Raw genomic sequence first — 12706 nt, forward strand, 5'->3', positions numbered from 1 at the left:
GGCAAAGCCTTCCCGGTTCTCAATATAAGGTAGTTTGTCGGAACGTTCTCGGATTGTGGCGGCTAAAACACTGAAAAATCCGTATTGCTGATAGATAGTGAGGTTCAAACTTTTCTAGAAGGGGAAAAACCAATATACAAAAAGAAAAAGAAAGTTATGTATTCAATAGCTTTGGTGTTGGCATTTCTCGCGGCTGAGAATGAAAATCGTCAACTGGAAGATTTGCCACTGGCCGATTTTGGCCGTTTACCTTAAAGACTTCTTCTGTCGGTAAGGACAAAGTCAATAAATGAGATTTTTTCAGTTGAAAATTACGACCAGTGTTGTTTTTGTAATCGTGATTCAACGCATTTTTCCATCCTTAGAGTTAGTGCTAACGCACTCTACGATTGTTATTCGGGGATTTTCGTTTCATTTATTTTCATTCTAAATGAAGTCGGCTTTTCTTGTCAGTAAAGGGCTATTGTGTTTATATGATAAGCAAAATAATACGTGGTTGTTTGTAGACATGGAATTTCTCTTCAAGTGTTCAACTCGACAGACTTGTGCGCTGCGCTCACTCGTGAGCTATCGAGCTAAACACTCGAAGAGAAATTCCATATCTATGCGCGCCCATGTAGTACTCTCTATTTATCTTGATGCTGAAGTCCCTCCCTGTCCAGAAAAGGGGGGGGGGGTGGGGGTGAAGAGGGAGTGTCTCCCTCGCGCGTTGACCGTTTAGATTTGCCCAGTCCATCTCATGTACTTAGAAATGGATGAAGCCTGGAAACGACAACTTCAGCACCTCCTCCGGGAAAACTTGTTTCGTTGAAAGTTTGACTTTTTAGGCTGTAACTCGCAGACTTAATAGAGTAACTGTTTATGGCTGCATTACAGAGGGTTATGGATCACTTTTACTCTACCTAGCGTTTGAAAGCTTTAAAAAGGTTGTAATGTCTTCCAGTACTCGACGAAGGTTAGAAGAAGCCTTGAACGCTGGGAAAGATATCGCGAAGAGCATCTCCAGGTAAAGAAAGGAATGAGTACTCAACTTACGACGCTTTGAATCGTTTGAAGCTTGGTATGTACAGATCTCAAGCAAAATTGCGGCATAACTTTTATCTTAAGTAGATTGACGAATGGTTTTACTACGTAAATATCAGTTAACAGGAAAATCTGCATGCATGCAGTTGAGACGCTGGTTGACCTTTGAGGGGAAATTGGCAGCATCAAACTGGAAATTAGCACCATTAAATTTGAAAATAAGAGGGACTAAGAAATTGCATGTTATCACAAAAACAGGAGTCTTTCCTAAATTTCAGCTTTGTTTTTATAAAAAAGTTTCCTATCGCAGTGTCCATTCTAAATGACATTTAAGTTCAAAAAATGACTGGCAAGAGTGTAAATCTTTGAAATGAGGTCATCACCCATTGAACCCAGAGAGATGTTGCACCATTTACTGAATGGCTCCCTAATATGATTGCCAGCAGCATAAGATTTATTTTTAATGATCAATTTGGATTTTTACGGTTCTCATGGTATGGAATGTGCAATAACCAAAGTTTAATTTAAAAAAGTAAAACTTTCTGTGTAATGCTTAAACTCCCAAGATCTGATTGTTAATTCTCCCCTGTAGCTGCTACACATTTCCATGTAAATTAGTTATGAGAACTTGGTGCTAGATCAAGATAGCAGCTTCTACCTAATAAGTTTGAATATTCTCATTACCTGTTTGCAGAATAATGTATGAATATTGTAGGGAGAATTTTTATGTGAATCACTTCTGGGAGTTAAAGGGTTAACTGAATGAAAATCCAAAACAGAGAACTGAAAACCTGAATTCTCCATTTTACTATTAAGTAGTCACCGACTTGTATCTTCAATGTGTTAAATCTTAAGTCAATAAACATCAAGCAGTTTCTATTAGGAAAACAAATTTACATCATAAAACAAAACAGCTTTAAAACATGTTTAACCCTTTAACTCCCATGAGTGACCAAGACAGAATTTCTCCTTACACTATCAATACAATGTCAACCAGGTAAGTTATGAGAATGAAGAAAATTATCAATTTAGGGATAATTAATTGATCCGATACTAAATTCTCTGAACTAACATTATAAGAATTGTATGGTCAATAGTGAGGAGGATGACGAATTTGAACTGGGAGTTGAAGGGTCAGGCCCTTTGGTGCAAATGGTTTATTATTGGTTAGAAGTGATGTGTCTATAGTACCTGCTCAAACCAACACCAGCAAATCAGCAGATGAGGTAAGTGTTTGTAATTTCGTTATTCCACCCTCGATATAGGAGAACGTGCCTTAGAAAATTTGGATCGAGGCTTACTGGCAAACGACCTTCGAAGAATGAATATAGATGCGAACTACAGTGCCAAGTAACGTCTGCGCATGTCACATGTCGCCTGCTTATCCATGGCAATAGTATAATACAATCGTTAAAATGTGGAATTCCATCCAATCACAGCTAATCACAACAGCATATAAGTAACGCGTACTCAATCCACCTCATCGCCTTAAGAAGACTAGCTGTATGCAGTCGAAACGCTGCGATCCACATCCGAAGTGACCACATCAAAAGGGACAAAGTTATAATTAAATTTTTTTTTTTTTTTTTAAGGAAAACTGTTTGTTATTAAAATTTGATCTCAGTACTATTGGTAAACAAATTTCAGTCTCTTCTCTATGCAGACAGCAAAACAGTCCCATTTTTAAGACTCCTAAGATTTGGCATCGTAGGCCAGATCCGTTTGGAAAAAATACACCAGACAAAACGGTTTTTTTTAGCGTTACCTTCCAGTTTCGCCCCCCACCCGTTTGCAGTTTTGTCTTTATTTTGTTTTGTTTTGTGTCAATATTTTGTATTGCCCGCCCCCTCCCCTCCCCCCCCTTTTTTTCTGCTTTAGATGTACAAGGGTTCTTTTTTATAATTTTTGCCAGAGATCTTTATCTGCTTTTGAAGATGCCTAACTGATCAACGTGGTACAAGACTTGACTTGTCTTTGCTTCCCCAGATTGTGGATTTACTGAAGTTTAAGGTGGAGATGGGTTCGGTCAAGATCCAGCTGCCTAAGGATTTGACTGTCAGAGTCACACACGTCGAGGTGCTACCAAATAGAGGTACCTTGATCTGTGATACTGTATCCAATGCATGCAACGAAGGAGAGAAGCTTCTTGCATTCATATGAGATATCATCTATGAGAGGAGGAACTTGAGTTTTGCCTTCAACCCTTCAACTCCCAGGAGTTATGAAATGTTACTTCTCCCTTTAATATCCATACATTAGCAAGCAAACAGGTAACGAGAATACGCCAACTGATCAGGTAGAGGTTTTCTTGATCTAACACCATATTCTCGAAACTGAGGGCAGAAACCGTGAAGGCGACTTATCAGGGACTTTGAGAAAACCACGACGGCGACGGCAACAAGAACGTAGCGAGACAAAGGATCTTATGAGCAAAACAATAGCGAGGCTTAGCAACAAAACCTCGACAGCAATCTAGTCCCGGTTTTAGATTGAACTCAACATTAAATTTACATGTCATGCCGAAGTGAAGATGATTATGGTCGGAAACGATTAAGGTATCGAGCTAGAGGCGAAAATCTTGGAGGAAAATTAATTCCGTTTTTCGACCTTTTTACCACACGTCGCTGTTGTAACATCTTAATCTCCCAATTTAAGTTTCCTCAATGCTGTTTGCATGTCTTTTGCTTAAGTTGAGGTGTGGCACCGCCGGAGACGTTGTACATATGAAGCATGCTCGTAGTTTTTAATTTTATTATACAGTATATTTTTTGTGCATTACGATTTGCAAGACGGTGAGAACTTTCGTTATTCTTGTTGTTTCACAGACTATGGTGGCGGTGGTTTGTATCCAACTCAGTCTTCCGATTCCGGCTCAGGAACGCAGTTGGCCATTGGTGTTGGCGTCGCTGCCGCGCTCGTGGTTGTGTTTCTCGTTGGGACTCTGGTGTATTTCCTCAAGTTTGTGAATGTTATGATGGAGCAACAAGGTTATTAAAATGACTTTTATTTTGACCTGCGCATGAAGTTGAGTGAAGGAATGATCCCCGAAGCGAAACTTTTTTTTGTGTGAGTTCTTTGTTCCCGTAGAGAAATATGATTATCCTTTTAATACTGTTGATAGACCACGCTCAGTCCTACCTCAGTTTTGGCGAAGTCCAAAAATAGAATCGATGTTAAACGAATCGTGAATCGTAGAATCGTGCTAAACGAGTTCAAAGCCAGGTGACAGGAAAAAGGACTAGTTCCCGGGATAACTTTATTGCAATTGTAGCGACGTAACCACTCCGGCACGCTATCTTTTGCGATATTTCTATGAAAGGTATCTCTAAGGATTGAGCATCAACTTCTCATTAGTAGCTAACAAAGAGATGTATTTTCATTAGTTGGGAGAATTCGGCCTCTGATCTCGAGAGTTAAAGGCCCCATCTTTCTTGATATCTCAAGGCCCAGAACTCGGGACCGATTTCAGTCTGTGGCTAACAACTCCCTTGTACTCCTTTTCCAGACGCTACAACCTTTTACGAAGCCGCTACACTCACCTCCGCTTATACAGTGACGGTGCACAACTGAGGGACCCCCTGGTAGAAAGCGATGACTGTGAGAATGAAGAGTCTTTACATCCGCAGCCAGGGGGGTCGTTGCGTTATGTACCCATACCCACCAGTGCAGCACCAGACGCCGACAGTGATGAAGAACTAATAGACAACTTCGGGACAGGTAAGTAAGCAAAGGGCATAAACACAGTAGACCCCGCTGGCTCTCCCTCTCGGCCGTAAATGAGCATTAGTAATTTATAAAGTATGAAACGGGACGGGAAATGTTTAATAGTCAGCTATCGAGCTAAGTGGCCTATCTGGCCGGAAATTGCCCTGGTTTCCGCAACATGAAGTGAAAACAAGTTTGGCCACTCCCTCTTGGGTGAGTCTGATAGTACCCATTTTTACTCCTGGGTGGAGAGAGAGGTACTGTGATAGTTGAGTGTTTTGCCCAAGAAAACAGCATCAAGTCCTCTCGATTCCCAGCACCATTTATTACGGCACCGCTTCTCCTGCTGCTGTATAGTACAAAATTGGAAATCTTTCAAAAAAAATTATGTCGGGATCGTTCAAAGTTTCCTACAATTGCTGCTCTACTTGTTCTTGTTGCTTATACACGTAATCCGCCAGTGTTAAACTAGTCCTATCCGTGAGATACGAAGCGCGTACCATATGTATAGGGCTGTGAGCTTGTTACTTATTGTCTTGTTCGTAAATCGTATTCTTATGACCAAAGTCATTAGTAGGTGGCCTTATTTAACGGTCAGTCGACAAGATCGAGTCGTGCTGCTATAATTTACGCTATAGTTAAGTAGAATACTATCATTTTAGTTTACCGATACGAAATCTGTCCTTTTTATTTCAGGATCTTTAGCTCTTTTGCCTCACAGTCAAAATGATCCAGGCCATGGAGGAAATACTAACAACTGATTAATAATGATAAGAAATAATCCAATTAGTAATAGAGACACGTGCAGTGGTGCTTGTTGTTCCAGGAAATAAGCCACAAAACTACTCAGTAGATTGTAGACTTAAAGTAACCGGTCAACCCATAGAATAGTCATTTAAAGGGGTCTTGGATGGGACGAGGTGGGGGGAGGGGGGGGCTCAGATACCATGTTTACACTCCCCCCCCCTCCCATCCAAAGATTTTTATATCATTTAGTTTGGTGTTAGGACTAATTGCCAAGTATTGGGACTAAAACATTCTACTCCCACTTCACACCTCCAAGGCCATCTTCCTTTTTAATTTTCCGTCCCCGTTTACTCAGTGAACGAGAATTTGCTAACAGAATAAGTAACGTTATGCAGTTCCGTTGTATTTAATCTTCCGAGAAGGACAGTCTTTTATGACTGTTCATACTGATATCTTAAGAGAGAGACAGTAATAAGGTTAGCAATTAAATAACTCTTTGAGAAAATTGTTCCTTTGAGACGAATGGTGACCTCTACCTCCTACATGTTCATTGTTTTAAGCATGCGCATTACTAGACTCTCAGGTAAGCAGCGGTTTAGAGGTTACATGCGATGGATCTTTTTAATTGACAATCGAAATTGTTCTTGGTTCGTTTCGCTCTACGACATTGTTCTGTGACTGGTCAGAAGAAAAAAGATTCCACCATCTTCTTAATCAATCGAATATTTGACCACTTGATACGTTGTCCTTACCTGAAGGCTTTGAATTTCAAATGTTGAAATGTATCTAATTTCAGTTCACTTCCGATAATCAGATTTGCCGCTTTTATTACTTTGCTATTGTTTTGTTTTGTGTTTATGATACAGTCATTCGAAAAGCGCTTGAACCTCTCAAATGAAAAAGAAAAACTGCTGTCGTGTGCTGTTTATTTTCCTTGATTGTGGACGGAGGCCCGATTGTTTTGGTCATGTGTAAGGGCATATTTTAAATTTTCTTACACCAACGCCTAAAAGGAAAGTTCGCCTCTCAGGGTACTCTTTTTCTCGTACTTGTGATAGATATTTCACGTAAAAATCATTAGTTAAATCAATTTTTGTAAGTGAAGGCTGTTGTTATACATGCAGTAACCTGAAGCGTCCGTCTGACTAACATCAAAATGCACTTTAGCTTGTAAATAATTTTGTGAACATGACCTGGAATTCTTTTTTTTGTGCATTTGATTTGAAAATAAATTAGTGTGCTCGCTAGCTGTTGCTTAGTTATTGTAAGTTGACTTGCTTTACAATCTCAACAACTTTATTTTCAATTAGAGAGGTGGGGGGGGGGGGTACTTATTTAAGAAGGACCAGTATTTTCTTATTTTACCAAGATGGTAGGTGTCTATTTCGGGAAAGGTGCTTATTAAGACGTGGATCTTTTTTCGGGTAACTATCCAATGGTTCACTGGGTTCTGTGGGTTCATTATTACAACAACCTAACCGAATTTTTTAATCTTTTGGCGGTGAAAAGCATCCATGGTACATTTGAGAAACAATGAACGAGAGAATGAAAGAATGAACGAGTGAATGAATAAACTTATGAAACCAGCCGTAATATATCACCACGGTGGAACACATGCGTTGTTGAAAATCATCATGTGAGGACCAAGGCCTGCACGCGCTCGAAACTAAACCACGTAAGGGATTAGGGGAACTGAGCCACGAAGTATACACCCTACCACTTCCCCCTCCCCTCTTTCGACGGCCGCTTCAGTCGAAGCCAATTCCTCCTCGGCCCTTCCAACAGGAGACTGCGTTTTCAAGCCGTCGGAGGGAGGCACGAGAGGAGAGTGGCAGGTGTGAGACATTTGTACCGTTGCACTTATGTCCTCTTAATGCAGATGTATCCTCTGACGTAATGTGATACAGTGGCCAATCATATCCTGCGATCTATCGAGCGACACGCAGCTTGGGACTGGTTAAGAGACTCCGTTGTAGTTATGTCTTCAAGCAAAAGGACTCATTCAAGGGGGTCGGGATAAGTGGAAAATTTGACCAGTATTTTCCGGTAACTGATCTCAGGAAAACATGCTGTTCGCATGATCACTGCGAACCGGATCATTGGCCTCTCATATTGCTTTCCTTGAAGTTCAATCGTTCGTTAACGCAGAGTGATCGCATCGTTGTTATAACCTAAACTTGGAAGAACAATTTGCTGCGCGTGAATAACAAAGCGACTTTCGACCAAAGGATGCGTTATTGTTCACGTTTTATTTGCAGCCTTGCTTTATTTACAGTCTTCATTGCTCGACTTGCGACTTCAATGACAACATTTTAGCCACAAGCTAAGACAAAAGCACAATGTGGCGTCATATCACAATTGCTTTATTTTCTTTAATAGTTGAAGATCATAGATTATGGTTCGTCGACATAAAATTATATATTTTTGACACTTCACCTAATCTGCCGGAGGTGAGATCGACTGAGAAGTCCAAGTTGTGATTATTTGTCTGCGTCACGAAGTCTTCCTTCAATCACAGAAGTTTGGCCTTCAGTTGTTTATTTTGAGTACTGTTGGTTTTTGCCGTATCGCACTAAGCCCTCCGTTAAAAAAATTGAAGTAGTAGATTGTGATTTTATTGCGGTTCCGCTGATTTTAGCTGTTTTTTTTTTAGTACTGTTTCTAAATTATTGTAGGATTTATGGCACTTTTGGGTGGATTTGTCCTATTTTATCCCGTTTATGACAAATTCACACAATGATTAAATCGAAAATGGGGCTAAAGGTGGCTATGGCAAGTCAATAGGATAGAATCCACCTAAAGGATGAATTTCACAGAATTTATCCCGTTTTTCTAGAATTCATTGGAAAAAAAAATGGAAAATTGGGTTTTGCTTTGCATCCCTCCCCTAGTTGGGAAGTGACACGCAGAAGACACGATCACAACGCACTTTGATTGGAAGAAGTAAAACTGCATTCTATTGGTTATGATGTGTGAGGAAATAACCACAACGGAAGACACGACTGCAACGCTACACATACTTCGTCCACCATTTTAAAAATTTTTCTTCTAGCTAGGTAGCCTCTCCTCCTGTTTTCCGAGTTGGAATACAATACATTTTCCCGGGTTTTTTAAAAAAATGTCGGATGACAGAAAGAACTGTCAGCATGAATATGCAAAAGTAGTTGAGTTCAGTAAACCGGAGCTTATACCCCGTTCACACCAAAGCTTAAACATGTTTAAAATTTGTTCGATAAACAGATTTAATAATGATATGCAGCTAAATTTTTGGAGACGAAACCAATTTTCGCCCTGGAAATACCCTATCCATTGCAAAAAGAATGGCATAGAATTAACACTGAGGACCCTCTAAGAAAACCTCACAAGTTTTCCCTGGCCTACAGCTTGTGTTAGATTACGATGCTCCGTTGGAAGGAGCAATTAGGGACCATGCATTGCGGTAATTATAAATTCATTCTCCGCATGCTAGGTTTAAATGGAGCAACAGCTAACTATGCACGTGCATGGTGTTAAATCCAAAAGGATGATAGATGGAAAACAGATCAGCATGTTAGTTATTTCAATTCAAAGCCACTTTCAAGGTCTTTACAAGAATTGAAAGAAATGTCCAAAAAATCAAAGGATGATTATGGCTGTTGTAAGGAACCCCTTCTGGACATTGAATTGGATCATATAATTGTTGATGAACTTCACCTCCTTTTAAGAATAACTGATAAGTGTTAACTGCCAATTTAATAACAGAAGTCAATGATTGGGATATTGAGGAGAGTATTGGAAACCTGATCAACAAACAGGCACACCTAAATAGGTAATAAGTTCATTCACAGTAGAAGGTCTTGTGGAGTGTCTTTTGATGTCTGGGAAAGAAAAATGCAAATGGCAAAGAAAGTTCTGTTCACGAATGGATAAGTCTCATAAGAAATGATAAGAAAATAATGCTGTATCACCTTCCAGAGAAAATGAATGATTTCTTGAGGCCTAAAACTGCTGAAAAGATCATAAAAATACAGGTGTACTTTGCAGCCCTGTAAAAAATCTCAGTAATTGGCAACTGAATACCAGCCCCACAGAGTTTTGGTTGAAAGCAAAACAATAGGTGAGTGATTTCATTTCTCTCAAAGGATTAAGGGAAGGTTAAGAGTGAAAGAGAGTTACCCAATATCTTCATGTTATGGTTTCCCATATATCCCATGGTTTTTCCAAATGTACCAAGTAGTAACAACATTTACAGGGCAAGGAGTTGAAAGGAACATTGATGGGTCCACTGTTTTCTGGAAATTCAACAAGTGGGACTCTATTAGAGATGTTCTTCATCAAGAGTCATGCTAATGGCACTTAAGAAAAAGGGAATGGGAGCCCAAATCCTATCAGAAACAAACTAGAGTACTGGGAAGAGGACATATTCCGAAAAAGAAAAAACTGTACCGTCTGAAATTGCTACACCTCTATCTAATCTGCAAAGTGGTTAAAGTACTGTTGCATCTCAAACTCACTCTACTGTGCCTTTGAGCTCAGTTGACTTTACAAAAATGACAGTTCCTCAGCTTAAAGAAGAATTAAAGGAAAGAGGAAGCAAAGACATTGCTAAGAAAACAAAGCATTAGCTTGTAAGCTTACTGAAGAGCATTACTGACAAAGAAAACCAGTCAGCCTCTGTTTAAAAATAAATGACATTGTCATTAGATGCAGATTGTAAAGTGGCATAGCATATAGCATTTGGCCTGCTGCAGGTGTAATAGCTGTACCTGTTGTAATAATGGCCTGTTAATATCCTGATAGGTGCAGATAAACTCAACAGGTTTCTTTAATCTACACCAGTGCCATGTTACAGTACCATGATTCTTTTCGCACCGATAAATCCATATAACAGTAACGAAATGTCTATAGACTACACCCGTCCCACTTTATAAGAAAGTCAATCTGAGAAATCAAAATTATTCATTTTACTGCAAAACTCAAATGTTCTTTAAATCTTAAACTTACATCAGATAGACTTATCAACAATAAAATCAAGGGAACTTCATGTGTTCTTCGTAGTGTTTAATGAGCTGGGATTCACTGCTCAGTTCCTCCTGACAAATCCAACAAGTAAATGTTTCATCATGCTGTCCAGAGTGCAATTTTTCATGCCTTTGTAGTTTTCCCTTCTGAGTAAACCACTTGTCACAAGCTTTGCACTGGTATGGCTTCTCTCCAGTGTGGGATCTTTCATGTCTATGTAGATTTCTTTTATCACTAAACCACTTTTCACAGCTTTTACACTGGTATGGCTTCTTTCCAGTGTGGGATCTTTCATGTACTGTTAGATCACCCTTTTGTGCAAACCCTTTGTCACAAGTTTTGCACTGGTATGGCTTCTCTCCAGTGTGGGATCTTTCGTGTACTGTTAGATGAATTTTTTGTGCAAACCCTTTGTCACAAGTTTTGCACTGGTATGGCTTCTCTCCAGTGTGGGATCTTTCATGTATATGTAGATTTCTTTTTTGACTAAACCACTTGTCACAGCTTTTACACTGGTATGGCTTCTCTCCAGTGTGGGATCTTTCATGTAATGTTAGATGACCCTTTTGTGCAAACCCTTTGTCACAAGTTTTGCACTGGTATGGCTTCTCTCCAGTGTGGGATCTTTTGTGTACTGTTAGATGACTTTTTTGTGCAAACCACTTGTCACAAGTTTTGCACTGGTATGGCTTCTCTCCAGTGTGGGATCTCATATGTGCTTTTAGAGTTTCTTTTCGTGTAAACCACTTATCACATGTCTTACACTGGTATGGTTTCTCTCCAGTGTGGGATCTTTCATGTCTATGTAGATTTCTTTTATCACTAAACCACTTGTCACAGCTGTTACACTGGTATGGCTTCTCTCCAGTGTGGGATCTTTCATGTAATGTTAGATGACCCTTTTGTGCAAACCCTTTGTCACAAGTTTTGCACTGGTATGGCTTCTCTCCAGTGTGGGATCTTTCATGTCTATGTCGATTTCTTTTATCATTAAACCATTTGTCACAGCTTTTACACTGGTATGGCTTCTCTCCAGTGTGGGATCTCTCATGAACCTCTAGATCTCTTTGTCTATGAAAGCACTTGTCACAGGTTTTGCACTGGTATGGCTTTCCTCTAGTGTGAGATCTCTCATGTCTTTGTAGATTTCCTTTTTTTACAAAATACTGGTTACAAGTTTTGCACTGATATGGCTTATTCCCAGAAGTGGACATTTTTTTTTGCCATGCAAAGTGTTCTAAAATGGAAGCATACAAAAAAAAAAGAGATTTACTCAACCAGATGCACATATTTGACAGGGTTTCAGAAGCAATGTCTTAAGTTTGAATAAACAAAGAAATTGGATGGTGAGTTTGGTAAAATATGTTTCAAACAGTAATACTCTTCCAGGAAAGGAAGTTCTACTATAACAATTGTCACTAACAAAGGGATTCACAGACAGTGCAATTTCTAGCAAAAGCCCTGAAAGAAAAACCTTCACATGAGTAAGGACCTACAAAGAGAAGTGCATTTCCAACAAGTCCCTTTACATAGCCTCACACAACCAGTTCACACAATCTACATGTTGTCTTTGTGATGCTAAACTTTCATCTATAGTTGTCACTGTGTGAAAAATTTATTCAATGAACTTGTCTAAACGGAAAAGTCACTCCTCCTGTCACTATCAAGTGGAGCAACCCAAAGTACAAAAACTGGACAAAAGAAATTTCCAGTGGACACTACAAAAGAGATTCCCAATAGACTTTAATAGAGAATCCAGTTAAAAGGTAAGACAATGATAAAAATCACAAAAAAGGAGTTTAACACCTCATGCGGCTACTGATATAGCACAATTTGTATAAAGTATCAAAAAGAATTCAAGATTGTCTAATGATACTAGAAGGTAGTGTTGCACAAGATTTGTCTCTGGTGCAGAAAGCCAACTGCACCCCACATATTTACAAGTACCCTGTTCCACAAGTGAAAGATGATTCAAGAATATACTGATTACAATGATATTAACAATATTAAACATAATAATGTTAACAACAGTAATAGTTACAAATAGTTAAGAATATACGAAAGTCATATATTTGCAGTATATATATTCATATATTCATGCACAGTAGTAGCAGTATATATATTCATATATTCACAGTAATAGTTACGATAATTTATATCTGCTAGCTCAAAAAGCTCACTGTTCCTCTATCAGTCTATCCTCTAGGCCCAAATAATGATTAAACTATGC

The 12706-nt window shown here is 39.2% G+C and overlaps 2 protein-coding genes across 2 annotated transcripts; one reads left to right on the plus strand and one right to left on the minus strand.

Annotated features, from left to right (window-relative positions):
* Positions 1-932: 932 nt before the first annotated feature.
* On the plus strand, positions 933-6722 carry LOC149051094 (uncharacterized). The gene is made up of 6 exons (XM_089193771.1): positions 933-1006; positions 2195-2249; positions 3010-3115; positions 3849-3981; positions 4529-4740; positions 5425-6722. Exons 1-6 carry the CDS (start codon positions 933-935, stop codon positions 5487-5489), a joined length of 645 nt encoding a protein of 214 aa, XP_089049897.1. The 3' UTR covers positions 5490-6722.
* Positions 6723-10396: 3674 nt separating this feature from the next.
* On the minus strand, positions 10397-11690 carry LOC149051095 (uncharacterized). The gene has a single exon (XM_089196293.1). It carries the CDS (start codon positions 11688-11690, stop codon positions 10485-10487), a length of 1206 nt encoding a protein of 401 aa, XP_089052419.1. The 3' UTR covers positions 10397-10484.
* Positions 11691-12706: the final 1016 nt, after the last annotated feature.

The sequence above is a fragment of the Pocillopora damicornis genome, chromosome 2 (genome assembly GCF_964200805.1).
Source record: "Pocillopora damicornis chromosome 2, jaPocDami1.2, whole genome shotgun sequence".
Taxonomy (NCBI): domain Eukaryota; kingdom Metazoa; phylum Cnidaria; class Anthozoa; order Scleractinia; family Pocilloporidae; genus Pocillopora; species Pocillopora damicornis.

Bases quoted from the DNA above. Each gene is read 5' to 3' on its own strand.
- LOC149051094 (XM_089193771.1), top strand. From the start codon at position 933: ATGTCTTCCAGTACTCGACGAAGGTTAGAAGAAGCCTTGAACGCTGGG. The intron at 3,116-3,848 runs GTACCTTGATCT...GTTGTTTCACAG, and splicing joins CGAGGTGCTACCAAATAGAG to ACTATGGTGGCGGTGGTTTG. The intron at 3,982-4,528 runs GTTTGTGAATGT...CTCCTTTTCCAG, and splicing joins ACTCTGGTGTATTTCCTCAA to ACGCTACAACCTTTTACGAA.
- LOC149051095 (XM_089196293.1), bottom strand. From the start codon at position 11,690: ATGTCCACTTCTGGGAATAAGCCATATCAGTGCAAAACTTGTAACCAG.